Below are 23,769 nucleotides of genomic sequence, written 5' to 3'. Positions count from 1 at the left end.
AGAGGCAAAAAGTAGAATGGTGGATTGCCAGGGACTAGGAGCAGGGGAGAATAGGGAGTTATTGTTTAATGAGTATGGCGTTTCAGTTTTACAAGATGAAAGAGTTCTGGAAATGAATCGTGGTGATGGTTGCACAACATAATGAATGAATTTAGTACCACTGAACTGTACATTTTAAAATGGGTAAGATAGGAAATTGTATTTAACCATATTTTTGGTTAAATGGGTAAGATAGGAAATTGTATTTAACCATATTTTTTAAGAAATAGATCACAATAGAAAACCCAAATTCTAGGGCTTTAAAGGGAGCTTAAAGAAAGACTATGTCAAAAGGACTTCTCAAACAACGTGGATAAAAACTAGAATACTTGGTGGAAGGCTCTGGATCAACATAATCAGAAAGTTTCTCGCTCTTAGAGCTGCCTAGAATAGGCTGTCACAGGAAGGGCTAACACCACCAGGCCCCCCAAGCAGTGGATATCAGGGAGGCAATTCCTGCCTTAGCTGAGCAGATAAAACAAATGACATCCCTCCACAGACAAAGCATTTCTCATCAGGAGAATCTGAGACAACGTTGGAGTGGTGGAGGCTTGTCCCTTGTCTTAATCATATTCAGTAGCTCCTCGGATAGAGCAGAGGACCAGGGAGAAATACTGGCAGCCATTAGCCTGAGGCAATAATGTAGTTCTCAAGAGGCAGGACTCTGCAACTGGCAGTCTGCAACCCGATTCTACTGTTTGAGTAGGATAGTTCAACTCTCATTTCCCCATCATCCAGCAGGGTAAATGATAGTACTTACTTCATAGGGGGCTGTGAAGACAAAAATGAGATGATGTATACGGAAAGCATGTACAAAGTACCTGGCTCTTAGTAAATAATCAACTAATAGTAGCCATTATTATCATTACCTTCAGTACCAAAGAATGTGCAGCTCATAGTAGGTGCTCCACACATATCATCAAAGGAATCAGTGAAAATTCTTCCCCAGAGACACGAAAGAAGAAAGAAGAGAAGACATCCAAACTAGTCAATCACTTTCATGTAGGGTTGAGTGGGAGTTGGCTCGCAAAGCTGTTGACTAGTGAATTTATGGTGTTATCGATTGTAGAAAATTATTGCACCATGTTACCTGTCTTCCATTGTTGTATTTGGCACTTGGCATCCAGCATACCTGTTTACAATGAAAGTCCACTCTGGTTCATTTTCTGCAGTGTGCAGCTGTCATGTCCCATTTTGTTTGTGTAGTTGTTTAAAAAAACAATGTAATTTAGGGGAAAAATATGTGGTGGAACAAGATACTGCTAAAGCTCAATATTACTCCAGTAGGATGGTAGAAGCTGTAGGATGGGTGTAAATGAGGTTTTGTATTGCTTGCTAGGCATGTGGCCAGGGTGGGAGGAGCAGAGGGGAGAGGGAATATGGAACCAGAAAAGAGTTCCAGGGGCCACACATAGAAGTTGTCAAATTTGGAAGGGGAAAGAAGACAGACCAGGACCCTGAGTCCACTGAATAGACTCAACTAACTTACTTCCCTACTGTTAAATCCCTAGCATCATCTGCCTTCCTTCCAAAATTAGGTAGCCCCTGTGGTCCTTTCCCAGCCTAAAATCTCTGTCCCTGCATCACCTCCATTCTGACAGAAAACAGAATGGAGGGGTATTTAGCAGCACAGAGGGAAGAGCGACCAGTTTGACCTGTCAGGGCCAGGCCAGGGGCAGGGGGTGGGGGAAGGGAAAGAAAGCAGAAAAACAAATGAGGGAAAGAGAGCAGGATCAGAGAAGTTTACCCAGAAGGTGAATTTGGAAGGGTGCAGAGATGGTTTCCAACCATGCACTTCTAAAGAAGGGCTTCTGGTTACCCAGAGCAGTGTACGCAGAGTGGAAGGAAGGGTCTGGCATATTGGGAGCTGAAAGCAGTGTAGTGGGAGGCGAGGCTGGTTGGCTGGGCCAGGTGACAAGGGCTTTGCTTTGTGAGACTTACTTGTGAATGACAAAGCACCACTAAAGGGCCTTCGATGGAAGAGTGATGGGGAGAGAGGGTGTTTTTAGACAGTCCCTTTGGCTTCACAAGTGGGAAGATATGCTGGAGGGAGAAAGCCCTCTTTGGTAAAGCAGAGAAATTGAGGCTCCTCCTTTGATTCCTGTCCAGTGGCTGCTTTCTTTTCTCCTGAGGGAGCTGGGCTGAAGTATAGCAAGTTAGTTGTCAAGATCATGGACTCAGGAGTTTGTTTTTTTAAGATGGTGAATGCCTTCTGCCTTCTCACCTCTTGAAAATCTTCCAAAAACAAGGAGACCAAGGAAAAGACATATAAACTGCACTTCTTAGAAACTAAGAGGCATTGCAACAGGAAACTACATAGAACAGAGAGCTGAAAGATGAAGGTCACTGAAATCACAATACTAAGAAAGGTGAAACCTAACAATAGGTCAGTACCAACAAGAAGGAAGCCAATTGACTTCCTGAAACCTGAGAAATCAGAGGCACCAAATACAACTAGAGATAGGATCAGGTTTCAGGCTTGAAAATAGGAGGATTTTGGAAAATTTGTGTAAGAAGTAGCTGGACCTCTGCTCCCCTCTCACACCCCTTTAGGAGACAGGAAGTTTATTCTCTTGAGAAGACCTTGAAGAGCTGTGAACCTTAAGGACAGCAGGGATGAGGGAATGAGGGCAGTGGAAGACAGCAGGGATGAGGCACTGAAGATAGAGACTGAGTAAATATCTACTTATTAACCAGAGAGACCGCCAGCTCCCTTTCCCTGCACAGCTTCTAGAACTCCGTAGCTAATTTATGCCTATAAGCAAGAGACAGAGAAGTCTGATCCTCAGGTCGAACTACCCTGTCACAGGACCATGAAGCCCGCTTAGCAATAGTCACTGCCTCTGCACACAAAGCTGCTCAAACATCTTTTATTTGCCTTACTTCTGAACATGAACAGACGTCAAGGATCAGCAGACACCCGAGGAAAGCCTCCAGGATGAAGTATCACCAAAAGAATAGAAGAAACAGCATCAACTCAAAGAGTTGGAGAAAACTTCCAAAAACCTATAATTAATATCCTCAGAGCTGTTAGAAGAGATATTCTATCCATGAAACAAGAATAGTATGCTACAAAAAAAACTAATAAAACCTCCTGAAAATAAAAATATGATTTAAATTATTTAATTCATAGAAAGTTTGGAAGATAAACTTGAGAAACCTTGAAGTTGGAGAAAAGATAAAGTGTTGGATGTGAGAGGAGGCACGATAAGAAAATAGAAGATCAATCCAAGAGGTCCAACATCTAATTAATAGAAAATCAGGAAAATAAAATGGGGAAAATGGAGAGGAGGATATTATCAAAGAAGCAATACAAGAGAACTTCATAAAGGGATGAAGAAGATGAGATATGTATATATATATATATAGATATATATATACATATATAATATAATATATATATACATATATATTACTAAGCTATAAAAAAGAATGAGATCTTGCCATTTGCAGCAACGTGGATGGACCTAGAGAGTATAATGCTAAGTGAAATAAGTCAGACAGAGGAAGACAAATACCATGTGATTCCACTCATGTAGAATCTAAAAAGCTAAATGAACAAAAAAGCAGAAAACAGAATCATAAATACAGAGACCAAGCTGGTGGTTGTCCGAAGGGAGAGGGACAAGGGTATAAGTGAAATAGATGAAGGGGAGTAAGAGATTCAAACTATAAAAAGCCATGGAGGCAAAAAGTATAGCATAGGGAATATAGTCAGTAATTGTGAACCATGAGTAATGTATGGAATTCTCAAATCACTTTGTTGTACACCTGAAACTAATAAAACATTATATGTTAGCTATCCTTTAATGAAAAAATGAAGAAGGAATAGAACTTTAATATTTTTAAAAAGTGAAATGAAAACAGTAATGGTCAGCCTATTTGTACATAAAAAGAATGCTGAAGAGATACAGCATTTTAAGATAAAAAAAAATTAAAAAGGAAAGAAAATTTCCCGAAACTGTAGGACAGATTGAAAGAGCCAGGGGGGTACCAATAAAATGAGTGGAATTAATACTTTTAACACTACATCAGGATGAAACTTAAGACTACCAAAAAAAAAAAAAAAGAGAGAGAGAGGAAAGATTCTATAAGAATAACATTTGACTTGGCAACATCAACACTGTTAGCTGCAAGACTGGAAGCTGGAAGGTCAGTGCCTTCAAAATTCTAAGTAAAAAGTATTGCCTCTCTAGAATTCTATATCCAATAAAATTATCAATCAAGTGTACAGTAAGAGTATTTCCAGACTTTCAAAGTCTCAAAATAAATTACCTCCTCTACACTCTCCTTTAGGAAGTTACTAGGGAAAGTGTTCCATGCAAACAGGAGAGTGAGGAAAGCTGAGGAGCCAGGAGCCAGGAAAGAGAGACAAAGGGAATTCCCAGGCCTGGAAGGTAACCAGTCCGGACTGGGGCAGAAGGCTAAAAGGAAGCATAAGGGTCTGAAAAAGGAAATTCTAGCATCTGGTGGATTTCACCATAAAGAACATTGTATTTCGAGGCTGTTGGGGGGGTGAAGAAAGACCTATGAATCGAAACTAAGAACACGAAGCAATGGGGCAGGAGGCAGTTAATTCTAGGAAAAATTACAATTTACTCAAGAATTTGATCACGGCATATTCCTTGGTTCATCAGTAATGTATTATGAGCAAAATAATGTGAGCACTGAAAATTGATTTAACCAATAATTGTGATATTGAAAAAACTGGAGAGGATGATAGAGAGCTTCATCTTCCTCTAGCACAATAGAAAATCAATAAATAATGTCTAACAGTGATGAATCAAAAGATAGCAGAATAAACATTTAACTTAGAAAATGGAGAGAAGAGGAAGCAGCTACAAAAATGGAAGGTGTCTGCGTCCAGATGGTAAAATAGATGCAAAGGATGGAGGCAGGTAAGCAGGGTGGTGACATTCTCCATTTAAAAGCCTTTCAGTATGTTGAATGTTAAACCACGTGGGTGCCCCACTTTTTTTTTTTTTTTTTTTTTTTTTAATGAAAGGAAAGACTTCTCTCTAAGTCACATAGATTTGGATTTGAATCTTGGAGCAACTGTGTTGTTACCTGTGTGATCTCTGGCAAATTATTTTAATCGTTTTGAGGCTCTGCTTCCTCGATTATAATTGAGGCAAATACTGTTATTACCTATCACATTTCGGTATGATTCTGTAGAAACATGAGTAAGACAATAAAGGTCAAATACCTGGCACGTAGTAGTAAAGCCCTCCATAAATGTTTTCAGTTTACTATCTTTACCTGGTGCTTTCCATTCCTCTCTGGGCACCCTGACCTCTCACCTTTCGGTCATTAAATCCTGGTGTAGATTTAACTCCCCAGGGTGTGTTTGCATGTGACCCTTCACCTCTGAAGTGGAATCGAAGGTTTGATCCTTGTTAAAGAAAAAATGAGCCAGTGACCCTTGACCTAAAATACGGCTCCTTTGAGGAGTGACTTTGGTGATAAGGAAACACTGCTTCTCCTGTGGGAAGGGAAGACTTGAGTCACACCCAGTACCCTCAACCAGTGGTGAGCAAAACTTAGATGAGAACCAGACATCTCAGAAGACTCCAGGGCCCTTCATTTCGTGTGCACAAACACTTCCAGCTTAAAGACTTAATCCCCTGCTGGTGTAATAAGATCCTTCAGGTCATGATGAAAACTGAGCTGTTGGTATTGTGACTCTGAACCCAGCTAACTGCCACCCGCAGGTGACAGCTGCACCTGTGAAGCTGGCCTGCTTCCCATGCACCACAGGCACCTGCAGCTCCCCTGTGCCCCAGGCCCTGCCGGTGTCCTGATGTCCCAGTCCCTGTCAGACAGGGAACTTGAGGGCTTCCTGGTGGAGGTTATTCCTTCTTTTATTGGACTGTAGGAAAAACACAGTGCAGGTGATATAGAGATGTATTTGGCCTCAGAGGAGTTAACAGTCCAAGCGGGGGAGACAGATGTTCACCACCCATTAGGAAAGGAACTAGGAGGGTGATTACAGGCTGCATATGGATTAGTAAGGTCTTGGGTTTACACATTGGAATGCTAGTTTGGAGCTTCTCACACAGGCCTGGGAGCAGGTAAGCCCCAGGTCTGGAGGTTATTTTTAAGCCAAAGTCAGTATTCTTCAAATATTTTATGATGTTTTCTTCCCAGAGGGGGAATGAGGGATAGCACTGTGGGGGGGTGAGGGTGGTCTCTGAAAAGCTGATAATTCTTACTGGGAATAGTGCCTTCTAGAAGAGTGCCCCTGCGATTCACCATCCAGATGGGGACACTTGAGAGTGAAAGCATGTCATTGATAAGCACATCAGGACAACAGCATAAGCAGGACTGGCCCCGACAAACTAGACGTAGGGTCTCCCTGCTTAGAGGTACTTGGTGGTTATAGAAGGAAATACAGATGGTCCCCAACTTAGAATGGTTTGACCTATGATTTTTTGGCTTTACAATGGTGTGAAAGTGATCTGCACTCCGTAGAAGCCATACATTGAGTTTTGAATTTTGATCTTTTCCCGTCTAGCAATATATGGTACGATACTCTCTGGTGGCACTGGGCAGCCGCAGTGAGCCTCAGCCCCCAGGCAGCCACACGATCACGAGGGTGAACAACTGATACCCACACAGCCATTCTGTTTCTCACAGTATCCAATCAATTACATGAGATAGTCAACACCGTATTATAAAACAGGCTTTGTGTTAGACAATTTTGCCCAGCTCCGTAGGCTGATGTACGTGTTCCCAACACATTTAAGGTATGTTAGGTTAAGCTATAATGTTCGGTAGGTTAGGTGAATTAAGTGCATTTTTGACTTATAATATTTTAATGGATGGTGACTTAATTGGGATGTAATGTCATCATAAATTGAGAAAGATCTATAGATTCAGTGACCTAGGGAGCTGATGAAGACAGTAGGTTTCCACTCAGTCATAATGTCTAAGGTTCATGCAGGTTCAGAAGGCTTCTCAGGTAACTCTCCTGAACACCCTGGTTAGGAACTACTACTAGCATGAGACCCCTGGTCCCTACACATTTCCTCCTCAGAAAGGCCACACAAGGGCCCAGTTTTTACCAGTGACCAGGATCTGTCCACCTCTCTGGTTAGGACTTCTGAAGGAGGTCAGGCCTTTTGACCAAGGAACTACTCAGAAATGAAATCCATCTATACTTCTCTCCTGACCTACTGCCTCCTCTCACATGAAAATCAGTCCAAGGTTTGTTTTGGTTTGGTTTTTAACTGCTACACCCAAGGCCCTCCCCCTTATCAGAGAACGACCAGCCTCTCTATTCCAACAGTTCTTTTTCAAAGAGGAACTCTTACTCCAAACTAACTTCACAATGATTTCACAAATTAGGAAATAATGTAGGAAATGCTCTTCAGAACATTTGCTCTTGTAAGCAAATTGCAATCCGATCAAAGAAATTAACACTTGATGTGAGAGGGGAAGCCTGGTTACCAAGCACTCTTACCCATTCCATTCTGTTTTCTGTTAAAGGTCATAGAGTTACAGAATTTTCAAGTTAAAATTATACTTATTTACCTTTCTCTACCACCAGACTCTGATCTCCTAGAGGACATAAATTGCCTTATTAATATAAAACATCATTTAAGTTACTCTGGGCTTGTTTGGACATATTTTTAGGGGCCTCATAAATGATTGCGGTTGCATAGAAACCAGCCTGGTCCTAACTCCACCTCTTGGGGACACAAGCTGTCCTTTCAGTTCCTTACACTCAAAACAACTTTTCCTTTGTGATTTGTGTTTATAGCAAAGCACGTTCCTCCCAGGCCACCTGAGGCAACTGGGAGCCAGCTTCCTCTCTCTCTTCCCTTTCCCAATCCCACTGGGACAGTTTCATTGTATACCTGCCTCTGGGTCTATCTGTGAAATGAGGACATGATCAAGAGTCTTCTCTCCAGCCCCCTGAGGCCCCCACAGTAATGACTCTGTGGAAAACCATTCCTCTCTCCTTGCACTGTGTTCCCGGTTTTCTTCTTCCTCACCACGTGAACATTGTGCTTCGGATTGTCAGTCTTCGACAGATCTTTCCTCCTTTCTGACAGTTCACTGAGATTCACCAGCCCCATCAAGAAAACAGTCAGCACACTGTTCTAGCTTCAGATTGGATGTGAATTAAATGTTGACATTACTTAGTTCTATCAAATTATCTCACCTTGCCTCTTAAAAATCAAAATGAAAGAAGCCAATTCTTCTGCTTATTAAGTCAGAGTTCCAGCCGGCGGCTTAAACTGCATGTGTTGGCGGGGAGGAGGTGTTATGTGTGTGAGTAACAGAAAAGATGTGCACAAAGGTGAATTCCTAACCAACATGAATATGTAGAAACATGAAGGCAATCACTAGTGTATAAGTACGGGCTTCAGAGAGGTTTCAATTCGGTCTCTCCTCCTCCTACCACAGAAACCAAATGATCGTGTCCATAAAGTGAGAATGGCAATGGGAAATGGCTTGCGAGGAGATGTGTGGAGGGAATTCATCAGGAGATTTGGGGACATTACCATTTATGAGTTCTACGCTTCCACTGAAGGCAATATTGGCTTTATGAATTATACGAGAAAAATTGGTGCTGTTGGGAGAGTAAACTACCTACAGAAAGTAAGTACACTGAAATATGAGAGTATATGTAGCCACTTTTCAGAATGAAGAGACTTTTTTTTTAAGTTTATTTATTTATTTTGAGAGAGACAGAGACAGCATGAGTGGGGAGGGGCAGAGAGAGAGGGAGAGAGAGAATCCCAAGCAGGCTCAGCCCTGCCAGCACAGAGCCCAATAAAGCACTTAAGCTCACGAAATCATGAGATCATGACATGAGCTGAAACCAAGAGCTGGACGCTTAACTGACTGAGCCACCTAGGTGCCCCAATGCAGACACGTCTTAAGAGATGTCATGATGACGTTATTTCTTACTGCATCAGAGCCATGGCCAATCCATGTAACCAAGAGAGAGGATTTGCTCCTTCTCTATGACAGTGAGCACAAAGTGACAGGACCCTTTAATTTTAAAATCTTAATTTCTCTTTTTTTTTTCAAAAATTTTTTTCAGTTTATCCTTTCATTGTGAGAGAGAGAGAAACAGGGCACATGAGTGGGGGAGGGACAAAGAGAGAGGGAGAGAGAGAATCTCAAGCAGGATTTGCGTGCTGTGAGTGCAGAGCCCGATGTGGGGCTCAAACTCATGAACCAGGAGATCGTGACCTGAGCTGAAGTCAAGAGCTGGACACTTAACTGACTGAGCCACCCAGGCGTCCCTAAAAATCTTAATTTCTCTTAATAACAACCTATTACACCTTTGCTATCTGCAACTTATGTGAAGTCTTCCTGATGCCATTTATACACGTATGTGACCAAACTCCAGAAGGTTGCCAGTTCCATAAGTTTACCACACACTGTGAAATCACAGTTACCTGGGGAGTTTTTCATGTATGCAGGTGCAGGGTGTCACCCTCTGAGCTTTGGATTTAGTAGTTCTGAGGCAGGGCCCAGGCATCAGTGTTTTCCAAAAGCCAGGGCTGAGGAACTGCTGTGTAGACCTTCGAGAGAACTGGAATGCACTCCAGTTCTAGGATCTTACGAACATTTGTATTTGCCTGCAAACTCCACCGGTTATCTCTTATGTGTAAGCCAGCTACATGGTAGTCTCTCTTCCCTCACAGTCACTTCTGGCCTAGGGTCTCTAGACAGTCTCTTTGCATTTTTTTTTTTTTTTTTTGCTTTTGAGAAGTCTTCCAGGTGATCCCCTCTTTTTTCAGAATTCCAGCAACATTCAGCAGATGCTGAGCCTCCACATGCGTGAGCCATCGCTGTTGTCATTACACCTCTGGCGGCCCTTCCTGCCCAGCTGGCCGTGAACAGATACACCAGAGCTCCCAGGCAATGTGTCCCCAGGGACTGATGGGCAGAGTACAAAAGATAGCAATGCATGTGCATGAGAGAGCTGCCCCAAGAGATAAAATTTCAGCACCTTGCATCCTGAGTGACCTTGGGCGAGTCATTTATGTTCCTTAGGCCTCAATTTCATTGTTTGGAAAACAGAAATAAAAAAGAGAAAATGTAGGGCCTAGTGCCTGGCCCAAACTCAGTATTTAGCATAAGGGGAAAAGGTTATTGAAAGAATTAAATTAAATAACTTCTGAAAAAAATTCTTAGAGGACATAGCCCAAGGCCTATCATATAAAGTCTTGAATAATTGTTAGCTGTAGTGATATTATCATCCTGTTCCTCACATCCGGGCCTTATCACGAGGCATTCTCAAGCCTGGGGAACCACTCTGACATTGACAGCCACACCTGTGCCACGCAGGTCCCTCCACTGCCCTCCACATCTGTACCATACGGTGCGGCAGCCACTAGCTGTGTGTGGCCATTTAAATTTAAATTATGTAAATGGAATTTTCAATTCAGTTCTTCACACACACTAGCCATGTTTCAAGTGCTCAGTAGCCACCTGGGTTTAGTGACTACCACGTTGAGCAGTACAGATGTAGAACATTTCCATCATCACAGAAACTCTACTGGGCAGTGCTGCTACAGACTAAGAATCAATTTCTACTCCCTACTGGAACCACTGCTGATAAAGTCAGTCTTTTCTAGTTAGCTTCAGTTCTACTTGTACCAAGCCCAGACGCTGGAGACCCAAGTCTAATGTAGTTCAGAACAAGAAAGGGCAGAAAGTTGAGTTGAGACACGGTGCAAGGTATCTATGTTGTTACTGTTGACCCTCAAGAAGATGAATTTCAAGGAAACTTTTGTTTTAAACCAAACCTAAGGACCTTAGAAGTCAGTGCTATGTATTAATAGTTCTCCCCCCCCCCCAAAAAAAAAAAAAAAAATATATATATATATATATATATATATATATATATATATATATATATATATATATTTCTTTGCTCCTCATCCATGGACTGCCATGTTTTATTGTCAGTTTTTCTACTTAAAACAAGAAGAGGGGTGCCTGGGTGTCTCAGTTGATTGAGCACCCACCCAGCTCTTGATTTTGGCTCAAGTTATGATCCCAGGGTCATGGGATTGAGCCCCACCTCAGGCTCTGTGATGAGGATGGAGCCTGCTTAAGATTCTCTCTCTCTCTCTCTCTCTCTCTCTCTGTCTCTCTGTCTCTCTGTCTCTCCCTCTGCCCTTCTCCCTGGCTTGCTCACTCTCTCTCTCTCTCTCTCTCTCTCAAAAAATAAAAGCAAAACAAAACAAAACAAAAAACAAGGAGTTATTTTTAACTGAAGCAGAAAGGGAAGAAGATGCCCCTGCAACTGATGTGGAAAGAAACATTGGTTACCAGCCCCAAATTTTTTATACTCTTGCAAATAAACAAGCCCTCCATTTGTTGACTATGAATGCTACTTGCCTTGTAATGGTTATTTGCTACTATTAAATATAAAATTTGAAATGGACACAATAATCATGGCTAATCATTACTTCTAAATCCTGTCATATTTAGTAGGGAAAGTAATAGTAGAGAGTATTAGTAGAGTTGAGAAAATAATATACCGATTACTCTTACTGCACTACATACATTTAAATTCTTATGCCATTGAAATATGTAAAATATGTATATGTAAAATATAATAGAGTTTTAATAATTTTATAGCCATAGGCATGAAATAATTATACCATTGAACCTTAAATATATTGGAGAACAGATGGAAACATGAATCATCTAACAGCGGCATATAGGATTTTTAAAATCCATTGTGATATGTTCACCAAAACACATGTATTGAGAGTGTTCATAACAGCATCATTTTTAATAGTCTAAAACTAGAAACAGTCCAGATGCCAGTTAACAGAAGGATAGATCAATTATGGCATATTCCTGCAAGGAAAATTCCATGGCAATAAAAAATAAACCACTGAAAAAAAACATTAAGATGGCTAGATGAGTAACAGGTATTATGTTCAGTGAAAGCAGCAGCACAAAGGCATGTATTTCATTTCTTATTTCATTTATTTCAAGTGTAAGACTAATTGATGGTGGGGCACCTGGATGGCTCAGTCAGTTAAGCATCTGACTTTGGCTCAGGTCATGATCTCGCAGTTCATGAGTTCAAGCCCCATGTCTGGCTCTGTGTTGACAGCTCTCTACCCCTCCCCTACTCACTCTCTATCTCTCTTTCTCTCAAAATAAATACAAATTAAAAAAAAAATTTTTTAAGACTAATTGATGGTGGTAAGTCAGAATAGTGTTTACCTTGAAAGAAAGGGGGCAAAGGGAAAGTTTTTACAGTACTGGAAATGTTTTATTTCTTGGTCTGGGTGGTAGTTACATGGATGTGTCCATATGTAATTTTATCAAGCTGGACACTAAAGATAATGTACTTTTTGTACTTCACGTATGCTGTACCACAATAAAAAGGAAAAAATGTGAAGGAATTTGTATTTAAAATGATATGTGTTAATTTTGCTAGAAAGTCATAACTTATGAGCTGATTAAATATGATGTGGAGAAAGATGAACCTGTCCGAGATGGAAATGGATATTGCATCCGAGTTCCCAAAGGTACAGTAGATTTTTGCTCAGCTAACCTGTGCCCTTTCTTAACTTGATCAAGTAACTGTTAAGAACTAGCATATCATTGCTAAAATGAATATATGGTAAAAAAAATTTTAGAGTGGGGGGATAAAAGAGGTTTATTTTAAGTACCCTCAGAAATAGTTACAGAAATTCCAAAAGATACTAATTTACCACTACATGTAACATAATTATACTTTGAAGCCTAGCTTAACTTCTTAATTATGAGGTAAGTGTTTTGAGGAAAGGGATATGTAATCATGGTTGCAAAGCTATAGTTAGCTTTACAAGGTCTACCTTCAAGCTTAGACTACTGTGCATTTGTCCAAGTATGTGTGTAAATCATTATTCCATAAAATACTAGCATTTTTAGAATTACAAGTGTGTGGCCACATGGGATACTGTACTTTGTATGTATGGTCTATATGTATGTATAGGATGTATATGGACATACACGTGCACGGATAGTGACACTTCCTTCAGCTAGCTTGTTGCCAATGGATTGTATGGCAACAGTTTTGTTTGGTTAGTTCGGTTTTTGGTTTCTTTGTTTTTTGTTCTTTAGCATTCACCACTTCTTATCGTTGTGTTATTTTGCTCCAAAGCTGGGCATTTTTTAACATTTCTCTCCAGGAGTGAAAAATGCAAAGTTGCTAACTGAAAATTCTCATGACCTCTGTCGCTCCCACTCTACCATATATCTGAATTCAGACATACCCTACCTGTTTCAAAACCCCCTGTTCATTTTTTTATCTTTTTTTTAAGTTTATTTATTTGGGAGGGGGAGGAATGCAAGCAAGGGAGGGGCAGAGAGAGAGGGAGAGAGAGAGAATCCCAAACAGGCTCTGCCCCAACGCAGGGCTCAATCCCATGACACGGGGCTCGATCCCACGAGCCTGGGATCATGACCTGAGCTGAAATCAAGAGTCAGACACTTAACCAACTGAGCCACCCAGGCACCCCTATCACAAATTTTAAAATCTGGGAGTAGTTTGGAAAAAAACCTTATATGCTAATTTCAGCCCAGGGCTAATTTAATAACTGGAGCAATGTCCATTGGCAGGATTTAGGCTTAGATGAGGGATAAACATATTTTCTGTAAAGTGGGATAAAAATTATTTTGAACACAGTTGCTTTACAGAGAATTTAATATCAACTTTACTAACAAATATATATGGAAGTTCAAGATCTAGTATTTGGAAAATCTATGCATATAGTCAATCAAAACAGATTGAAAGAGAATTTTATAAGTTTGTGTCTTGGAAATGCTATAAAATTAAGATGGAATGATGGGGATATCTCACTTGTGAGTTGTCTTAGGTTGTGGAAAATTAAAGATTGAGGTAAAGGAGAAAATATCTTCCATTTGTAAGTTCAGAAACTGATTCTTACTAATATATGCAAATTATTGAAATGATAAGCATGTAAATGTTGCTACCATACATAGAAAATGAAATCAATGTTTTATCAGCTTTATAAATGATTTATAATAAAGGTAACTGAAGGGGTACCTGGGAGGCTCAGTCGACTCTTGATTGCAGGTCAGGTCTTGATCTCAATGTCATGAATTCCACACTGAGTGTGGAGCCTACTTTAAAAAAAGGAGGAGTGGAGAGGGGTAACTGAAAATGCAACTTGAATAACATTGCATTACATTTTTCTGAGTGTATTTTAATTACAAAGAAAGTCTTTAGGGGCACCTGGGTGGCACAGTCGGTTTAGCGTCCGACTTCAGCCAGGTCACGATCTCGCGGTCCGGGAGTTCGAGCCCCGCGTCGGGCTCTGGGCTGATGGCTCAGAGCCTGGAGCCTGTTTCCGATTCTGTGTCTCCCTCTCTCTCTGCCCCTCACCTGTTCATGCTCTGTCTCTCTCTGTCCCAAAAATAAATAAACATTGAAAAAAAAATTTTAAAAAATAAAAAATAAAAAAAAATAAAAAAAATAAAAGAAAGTCTTTAATTTTTTCATTGTTGAAGACAGGTTTAGTACTAGCCTCTGTAAGGTTAAAAAATGATATTTGTCGATTTAGGGGCCATGTTTTAAGATGTCCACTTTTGAGTGTATGGCAACAGTTTTATGAGAATGTTAGTAATAAAATTTGCCTACTGCTATCACATAAAATAACAATTTACTTTCTTCTGTCTTAGGCGAAGTTGGACTCTTTATTTGCAGAATCACACAACTCACACCCTTTAGTGGCTACGCTGGAGGAAGTGCTCAGACGGAGAAGAAAAAACTGAGAGATGTCTTTAAGAAAGGAGACCTCTATTTCAATAGTGGAGATCTCTTAATGATTGACCATGAAAATTTCATCTACTTTCATGACAGAGTTGGAGATACTTTCCGGTTGGTTTCTTTGAGTTATTGAGTCAAAAACAAACACATGCACAATTTGGCTTACTCCTAAATTGGAACTGCATTCCACTTTGGCTGCAGTGCCCCATTTCCCTCTATCTCTTTGGCATGTCCATCCAAACTTCTATATTCCCAGAAAATAAGGAGCAAACCACAGGAAGTGTCACTCTTCCTACAAGTGTCACTCCTGCAATGCACAGATAAGTTAGTTGAGCAACACCAGTTGAGAAATAGGCAGAAAACCTGTGCCTGATTTTTGGAGCCTAACTAACAGTGTATCCAGTTTCTCTCATTTATCCTCAGTTGTTACCAGTCACCCCTAGGATAGCCCAGGGTTTCACACTATTTCCAGTCGTGGGGCTTTTCTTCAGATAAAATCAAATGCAAGCTAATACGGAGCTGATCTAGCTGAAGAGGAAGTGAGGGGTTCTGAAATCCACTATTCACCTCCCTCCCACTCTCCATCCCTAACCATTCCCACAGAAACCCAAGTCAGCACCATGAAATTTGAAAGTCATTATAATAAGACCATGAAACTAATTCCCAACAACAGCATGGTCCTCCAGCTTCTCTCATGGTCCTCTCATGACACTTTGGTTTAATCAACTTCCCTCCTGTGCAAGCTCCCTGAAGCCAGGCCTTGTGTCTGCTGGTTCACTCCCCAGCACCTAGCACAGTGCTTGACACACATAAATACTTTTGCGTGAATGCATGCGGAAGGGATGGAAGTTGTCTGGCTGTAGTAGGCAGAGCAAGAATACAAATGAGGAGACCTGAGCTCCTAGGCTCACCCCTACTCCTGGCCAGCTGTGCTGTCAAGGCTGGTAACCTTTTTCACCCATGAAATGAAGGTCCCAATGATCCAGAGTGTTCCTTCCGTCTTTGGAGTATTCCATGACTCAGGATCCATACCATGATTTTATGCAACCTTCATGTTACTAAAAAGATACTTCCAGGAGATCTAAAGAATTTTTAAATGTAGACAAATTTTAAAGCCTTATTAAGTAGACGAGTGTAGGTTGGGCACTAACGTTATAATCTCCCTGTAAATAAAGCATGGTATTTTATTTGCTACTCAAAGCTTTCTCATTGCCATGAGACCCTGAAATACAGGTATGAAACCAACCAAAGTTAGTGAGTGAGAAAAGTGGGAGACCTAAACACAACAAAAAGTTATTGAGATTTGTTCTTGATTTCCAGTACCTTTCTTAGGCCAACCTGTATTTCAACATTAGAACATTCTTTGTATCGTGTTTCATGTGGTGAGATTGGAATTCCACATTTTATTATTTAAATGCCTTTGTCTATGCCTTTGTCTTTTGTTTCTCAAGCAGAATGCCTCTCCTGTGACTAAGTTCCAGGGGATTTGAGAGCAGAGATGGGAAAACAAATGCAGACACCTTGCAGGGCCTAGAAGAGATGCGTGCTCTGCCATGGAACCGTGGGCCAGGGACCACCAGTAACCTCTGCTAACCTTGCCTTTTCTTCCAGCTGGAAAGGGGAAAATGTGGCCACCACTGAAGTCGCTGATATCGTAGGACTGGTTGATTTTGTCCAGGAAGTAAACGTTTATGGAGTGTGTGTGCCAGGTACACATAAGTCTCTGCATAAACCTATACAGTAACTGAACATCATTTTAACCCCATGGCAAAGTTTGTCATCACTTCTGCCTCCCTGCTGGAGAACCAGTCTCTTTCAGCCACCTGGGAGTAAGGGGCTGATGTCTGGTTCATATTCCATTATAAATCAGCCAACTCAGCACATCTGAACTTGGCCTTCCTCTGTGGCTCACCTCCCCAGCTGTTCTTGGGCTCTCAGGCAAGCCAGATCTCTGCAAGATGCAGGGTCCCATGCTACATTTGGCATGCCTCGAGAAAAGACGTGTCAGGCTTGATAGCTGGGAAATGGTATCTTGGCCTCGGAACCGAGTATCACAAGTAACAGCAAGTATATTTGCTAGGAGAAAAAACTGAAAAGGAGCTGCCTTTGTCCAGACTTCTTTTAAAACAGATCCTTGACCCCAGCTCACCCCAGTGAGTTTCAGAATCATCACACAGAGTGGTGTCACCAAGCCTTCATCTGCAGATCTGCCTCTGCCAGCAGAGTGGGGAGAGCTGAGGTCTGACTTTGGGTCCTTGGCTCCAGTACCTGGGGCTGTTTGACTTCAGACAAATCACTAAAATTAGGGGTAATATCAGCCCTGACGTTGAGATTGTTAAGAGAACTCATTCGCTTCAATTATGTAAACACTAAACATACACCTACCAGATGTATACATGAGTGCTGTCATTGGAAGAAATCGTTTTAATTATATAGATGAGAGAGAATTAAAACTTCCAAGTCACTGTACAACTCTAAGGTGCTAGGGATATTAGTATTCCCCCAGAACTCAGTATTTGGGATTCTCACCTATATTCAAAATAGAAATCCAAGAGTCTCTCTTTCCTAAGCTGTGGTGGTTTCACATAACTTTGTGCTGTCTTTTTTTTTTTTTTTTTAAGAATATTTGAGATTTTCTCTTCCCTGTTCCTCTCCAGCACAACGGCAATGATATGATAGGAAGTGCAGCCACATCTCAGGTCACAGAGCGTGACCTGAGTGCACACTGCTCATGCTGGAACGTGGGCTGAATTAACACAAGAGCCCATGGCAAGGTTGTCAGTCATCACACTGCGCGGGGCTCTCACAGACCCCACCTGGCGTGTTGTGTGCACCTCTAAATGCTGGATTTAGGTAGCAACACAAAAGAATGTGTATGCGAAGGTGAGAGAATCTGGGGGAATGGATTGGAAGGATCGAGTCCACTGCTCTTCAGAGTGGGGCCCCTGGCCCAGAACCACTGGGGAGCTTGTGAAACATGACTTCTCAGGCCAACCCCAACCCTTACTGAATCAGAATCTCTGGGGTGGGGCCCAGGGACCTGTGTTTTAACAAGCCATCCAGTGATTCTTAAAAGCAATGAAGTTTGACTTGGGGGTGATGAAAATGTTCTAGAACTAGATAATGGTGATAGTTACACAACATTGTGAATGTATCAAATACCACTGAATTGGGCACTTTAAAATGGTTAAGATGATGAATTTTATGCTATGTGTGTGTTACCACAAATTTTTAGAAGATACTAAATTTTGAGAAGCACTGAAGCCTCGTCTGACCAATCATCAGAATCATCTGGGAAACTTTCATTTTTTTTAAGTTATTGAAATTCAAATTAATTAACCTGCAGTGCAATATTAGTCTCAGGTGTAGAGTACAGTGATTCAGTCTGGGAGAGTGTTTAAAGCCTAGATATAATGGATCAGAACCTCTGGGGTTTGGGACTCAGACACTTCATGTCTTCTTTTAGTCCCCAGGTGACTCTAACAACCAGTAAGGTTTGGGAGTCAACGATCTAGAACAAAAAGGAGATTAATGGTTTTCACATGGTTGGAAGGCAGTCAAAGTAGAACAAGGAGCAGGTGTGCTTGCCATACCCACAGCGAGCAGACCGAGGGCCAAGGGATTGAAATGACCAGGGAGCAAATTTTAGCCTGAGATGTCTCCTATAATCAGAGAGATTAACAACACAAAAGTCTATCTCCTGAGGTGGGGAATGGCCCACCAGCCGGGGCGTGTAGAGAGGCTGGATGTCTACTCAAGATCCTGTGAGAATTCTTGCTGCATTGAAATATTAGAGATAGGGGCACCTTGGTGGCTCAGTCAGTTGAGCATCCAACTCTGGATTTTGGCTCAGCTCATGATCTTAGGGTCCTGGGATGGAGCCCTGAGTCAGGGTCTGCACTGAGCATGGAACCTGTTTGAAATTCTCTCTCTCTCCCTCTGCCCCTCCCCTGCTTGCTCGCTCCCTCTCTCTCTCTCTCTCTCTCCCTCTCAAATAAGATGGAAGAAAAAAAAGATTAAAGATAAACTGAGAAGTGTCTCTCAGCTTTTAGATTCTGTGATTCTCGATGCCATGCCAGCTGCTGGCTGGCCTGACAGGCACACGGCCAGCCTTGCTGCAGCCCAGAAATGTGGCAGGTCTATCTAGAAGGCAATCTACCAGGGTGAATTTCAGTATCAAAGGGCTCAGCAAGGCCTTCACAGATCTCAGCTTTGGACCAGGAAGGTACACCAAAGTGTAAGCCCAGTTGACTGTTATTAGATGTCACACCAGAACTTCCCAACTACTCTCTAGAACTTTTTGTTCTCAACAGAACTTTCTGCAGTGATGCAAATGTTCTATATGTGCACTCTCCACTATGGTAGCCAATAACCACTACATGGCTATTAAGGACTTGAAATTGTGGCTAGTACAACTGAGGAATTGAATTTTTTTTTAGTTTGTGTTTTTAGAATTAATTTTGATAGCCAAATGAAACCAGTGGCTACCATACTGGACAGTGCAGCGCTAGAGAAACTCTGGCCAGAACAGTTGTAAACTGGAACCTCCCCCCCGGAGCTAAACTAGCCCCAAACCAACCCCTGGGAACTGGGGCAGAGATCTGAGACTCAATAGGCCTATTCGTCTCTCAGTTGGGCATTGTCTCTGTCAGAGCAAGAGGCAAGGAGCCAGTCAGTGCTGAAGATTTCTGTTGCATCAGCCTCTGCCTTGATTGGAAAAGAAGCTTATTGGAGACATTGGAGATTCCTAAGATGGTTGCTTTTGAGCAAACTACCAGGGACCCCTAGAGAAAGAGGGTCCTGTGCCCTGTCTCCCTCCTTCAGATATGAGGCAAATCGTAGAGGCGTGCATTTCCTTTCTCTTAATGTTTCCTCTTGTTTCCTGCCTTCTTTGGAGCCACAGGTAAACACACAATCACCATGGGAGAGGTTTCAAAAGCTGGGGCCCAGGTGACAAAGGGCACAAGGCGGCCCCTTCCCCTCTCTGATTACAGCTAGGTAGTTCAGCGAAGTGGATCTCAATGGATCTCAACTCCCACCCAGTCTGCTGGATCAGGCAAAAGATGTATTAATACCTAATTATTGCTGTCTTTACAAGAAAACAGTGTAGTCATTGTGCTTAACTCCTCCCCACTTACCTTGCTGCCCAGACAGGAAGGAGCTGCTGGATCCTGGTCTCTGTGGAGACACAGCCTTGGGGAATATAGCTCATCAATGGGAGGGCCCACAGCCGCTTGCCTTTGCACCTCCCATCACCCTCCTGACCCCCAGCTTCTCTGAAATGCAGAAAGGCAAAATCTCAAAGGTGGTATTTGTGTCTGGACGCACAACAGACCTGACACTACACCCTAAAGAACAACCCGAGCCCAATTGTTCATGACTGTGGAACAAGGACTTCTCACTGGAGTCCAAAAAAAAAAAAAAAAAAAAAATTCCCTCAGCCACCAGTAGGGCCTGTTTTCTACTCTGGTGTTTTCATTTAGGCTGCTGAGAAGGGTGACCGTTGATTGCCTCAATCTGGTTTCCGACTTTGTCTATTGTTTGCTGTGTGAACTTGAACAAGTCTCGTACTATATCTTTAAGCCTTAGTACTTTTCATCTGTAAAATGGAGATCATATTTATACCTTTTCAGAAGGTTGTTGTGAGGGTTGAATGAAATAGTCCATAAAACACACTTAGTATAGGGTCTGGCATATAATGAAGATTTAATCAGCGTATATCTCTTGTTATTGTTGTTATAGTCACTTTAGAATAACTTCCACATATACCTGAAATAAAAATTCCGACTATCCAAAAGAAACCCATGTCAATGTTCTCAGCCCACTTTGAACTAGGAGAACATCATAAGTAGTATTAACACGTCTAATTTTTTCTCTTTATTTCTAGGTCATGAGGGTCGAATTGGCATGGCCTCTATCAAAATGAAGGAAAACCACGAATTTGATGGAAAAAAACTCTTTAACCATGTTGTCGATTACCTGCCCAGTTATGCAAGGCCCCGGTTTCTAAGAATACAGGTGAGACTTCTTGTTGTTGAGTTCAATTATCCTCTCTCTCTTGGAGACCACTGCGTCTTAGGGAACAACTCCCTTCTACCGCGGTGACCATATTGGCCAGATTGTCACTACCCTTGCCAGGAAGCTCCACAAGGAAGCAGAAGTATCAGAAAATAGAGCTAGCAGAAGCCAAATCCTGATCCCCCTTTCCCTAAAATGACAGACCAGATCATTCAGCAGTAGTATTAGCAAATAACTCACAAAGTCTATGGTTTGATGAAGTATGACAGATACTTAAAATGTTTCCAGTTTTAAAGGATGGAAAAATCCACTGAAGCTCTACACCTTCCTACGGTGTGAAACTTAGTTGGGAAGCATTAGCCAGTTGGAGCTGTCAAATGTTTAACTATCACCACTAGAGGGATGTGTTTTTTCGCAAACATTAATCCATGTTAGCCTAACATTCTCTCACTTTTGGACTCTGAGCAATATGATTCTGTAGTTGAAGACTTGAGAAAAGAAATGTTAGGCTACCAGCTATTGTGGAAGTTGTATGTTATTTCTGTTGATGTTCATAAAGCATGGACATTTATAATGAGATGGTGGAGAGACATGAAAATTGAAATACGCTCAGATCATCCATCACCTGTCAATTGAAGGAAAAAAGCTTCAGCCTAGTGGACAAACAGGCTGAGAAAATAGAGTGGTCTGTGTGTAGATGATCCCTAACCCCACCCCACCCTAAATCTGGATATTTTAGTAAAACCGGAAGCTCACTAAGCAACAGACTGCCCTGCAGGGGAGGGGTAGAGGGAGAGAATCCCAAGCAGGCTCCATGCCTGCAGTGCAAAGCCAGATGTGGGGCTCAAACTCATGAACCATGAGATGATCCGAGCCAAAATCAAGAGTCAGACACTTAACCGACTAAGCCACCTAGGCACCCCTGCTCTGCTCTGCATTTCACCCTCCACAGCCCCTCCCTCCCCACAGGTGATCTTAAAGCCTCAGAGGAATGAAAAGCTACCTGCACAAAGGGCCCCCTAGTGGAGCTTCTGTAAACAGGAGGTATTGAACTAGCTTCCCCAATCTCTCTCAGGAGCCAGAGCTACCAGACACCCCACCCTCTGCCGTTTGCCCGAACCCTAATCTGTTCACAAAACACTGCAACAGTGTGGATTGTTTGATGTTTTCCAGGACACCATTGAGATCACTGGAACTTTTAAACACCGCAAAGTGACCCTCGTGGAGGAGGGCTTTAATCCTGCAGTCATCAAAGATGCCTTATATTTCTTGGATGACAAAGCAGAAATGTATGTGCCTATGACTGAGGACATTTACAATGCCATAAATGATAAAACTCTGAAACTCTGAATATTCCTAGGAGGATAACTCATATTTCCAGAAAGAAATTAAAAGGACCTAGTGCAACCACTTGATATAATCCAACCTTAATTTGATTGAAGATTGTAACATGCCATTTTTTATGCATTCCAATAACGGGAGACTTTTAAAAATTATACCCGAGCCGTTGCACGTGAAAATATTTAGAGATGATTAGTTTTCAGTTTGCACCTACTGTTTGTATTTGCAGACTAAGCTTGTTAGAGGGTGCATTATTTTTTAAATATGTAATAAAATAGATGAATGCTAACATATGAGATGGCATTGTCTCTTTCCTGATTTTACTCTAAATGCAAATCCTGAGCCTAAGAGCCTCATTGGCATCTTTTCATAGGTGTCCTACTCATAATGATAATGGCATCCTAGGTTTAAAAAAAAAAAAGGCAAGAAATTGAAAGGTGAGGGGGATGCAACACCAATGAACTCCAATGAACACCAATGAACAGTTCAGCTTTACTGTGAAGCCAACTCTCTCCTCCTATCTGGGCCACTGTCTACAAATTGCGTTGTCCAGCAGGTGAGAATGCCAACTATAGTTTTTGAAGGAGCCTAAGTCAACAGCATCAGAATTCTATATATAGAAGGTGTCAGTAGATATTTTTTAACTCCATCAAGGCTTGTAGGCTCGAGTGTCTTCAGGAATCACATGAGTAATGTGGACGAGAGAAACAGGTCACAAATGAATGTGGCAAACATGAGGGTACTACTTAGCTTCAGTTGGCTGATTATTGTCATGTGGGAATACAGTTTAGGTACTTCCAAGATCTGATTATTTAGAAAACAGAAACCCAGATATTCATGTGACTCTCCCAGTCTTTTAAATTTGTGAAGTTTCAAATTTTATGACTTCCATGCACCCAACAAAATGGATGTGTGGACCAGATAAGTCCCAGATCTCCAGTGAGTACCCCCAGTCCCATATACTCCTCAAACCTGAGCTGGTTTCACTCCATATCCAGTCTCCTATCAAACAGCCTGTTTATTTAAGGACCCAGGGCCCTTTGACATGATGCAGGTGGGTTTGGGAACTTCAAGGAGCTCCTTCAGACAGGCTGTTTCTTCTTACACTCAGCTGGCTCCCTTCCTCAACAGAACTCCTTAACCTCTGCATGTGTTAGCTACAGACAGTTTCAGGAATAGGTCCTCAGTAGCAGCAATCAAGACATGTTTACTAGAGTTTTTCCTAGGAAACAGGAATGTCATGGTCACTAAGTCCATGTCAAGGAAGTATAATCCAAGTTTACCCCAGCCTCCTTAAAAGAAGTGGAGTTTCCTTCCCTAAAGGACATTCTCCGATGACCAGGAGCTGGCAAGGGGCCCCAATTCTCCCTCAATGTAATCCCCATAAGGCCCCGGGAAAACATATCTAGGGATCCTTAATGATAGATACAGGAGAGGTTGCCACTCTCACCCCCCACACACACACACACAGTACTAGAAGTATTTTTTAAACTCTCATTCTTTCAAGTGACTACCAAGAAGATTCATGACCTGAATCCCTGCCCCCACTCTTTATGCCCAATGATGACCATTTCTGAGTGCTTAATATGTATAAGGGACTTGAG

The 23,769-nt window shown here is 41.8% G+C and overlaps 1 protein-coding gene across 1 annotated transcript in view; it reads left to right on the top strand.

Moving 5' to 3' along the window:
- The window catches only part of SLC27A2 (solute carrier family 27 member 2), a 43,920-nt gene extending 21,462 nt beyond the window's left edge, over window positions 1-22,458 (top strand). The window contains exons 5-10 of the mRNA XM_003987149.5: window positions 8,452-8,646; window positions 12,470-12,560; window positions 14,719-14,917; window positions 16,418-16,515; window positions 20,694-20,824; window positions 21,998-22,458. Of these exons, the coding sequence (XP_003987198.2) occupies window positions 8,452-8,646; window positions 12,470-12,560; window positions 14,719-14,917; window positions 16,418-16,515; window positions 20,694-20,824; window positions 21,998-22,174 (891 nt within the window). The 3' untranslated portion in view covers window positions 22,175-22,458. The remainder of the gene's footprint in view (window positions 1-8,451; window positions 8,647-12,469; window positions 12,561-14,718; window positions 14,918-16,417; window positions 16,516-20,693; window positions 20,825-21,997) is intronic.
- The last annotated feature ends 1,311 nt before the right edge of the window (window positions 22,459-23,769 follow it).

Source organism: Felis catus, chromosome B3 (assembly GCF_018350175.1).
Source record: "Felis catus isolate Fca126 chromosome B3, F.catus_Fca126_mat1.0, whole genome shotgun sequence".
In the NCBI taxonomy this organism is placed as follows: Eukaryota; Metazoa; Chordata; class Mammalia; order Carnivora; family Felidae; genus Felis; species Felis catus.
Note: the sequence above shows the minus strand (reverse complement) of the source record. Positions and strands in the feature narration are given on the sequence as shown.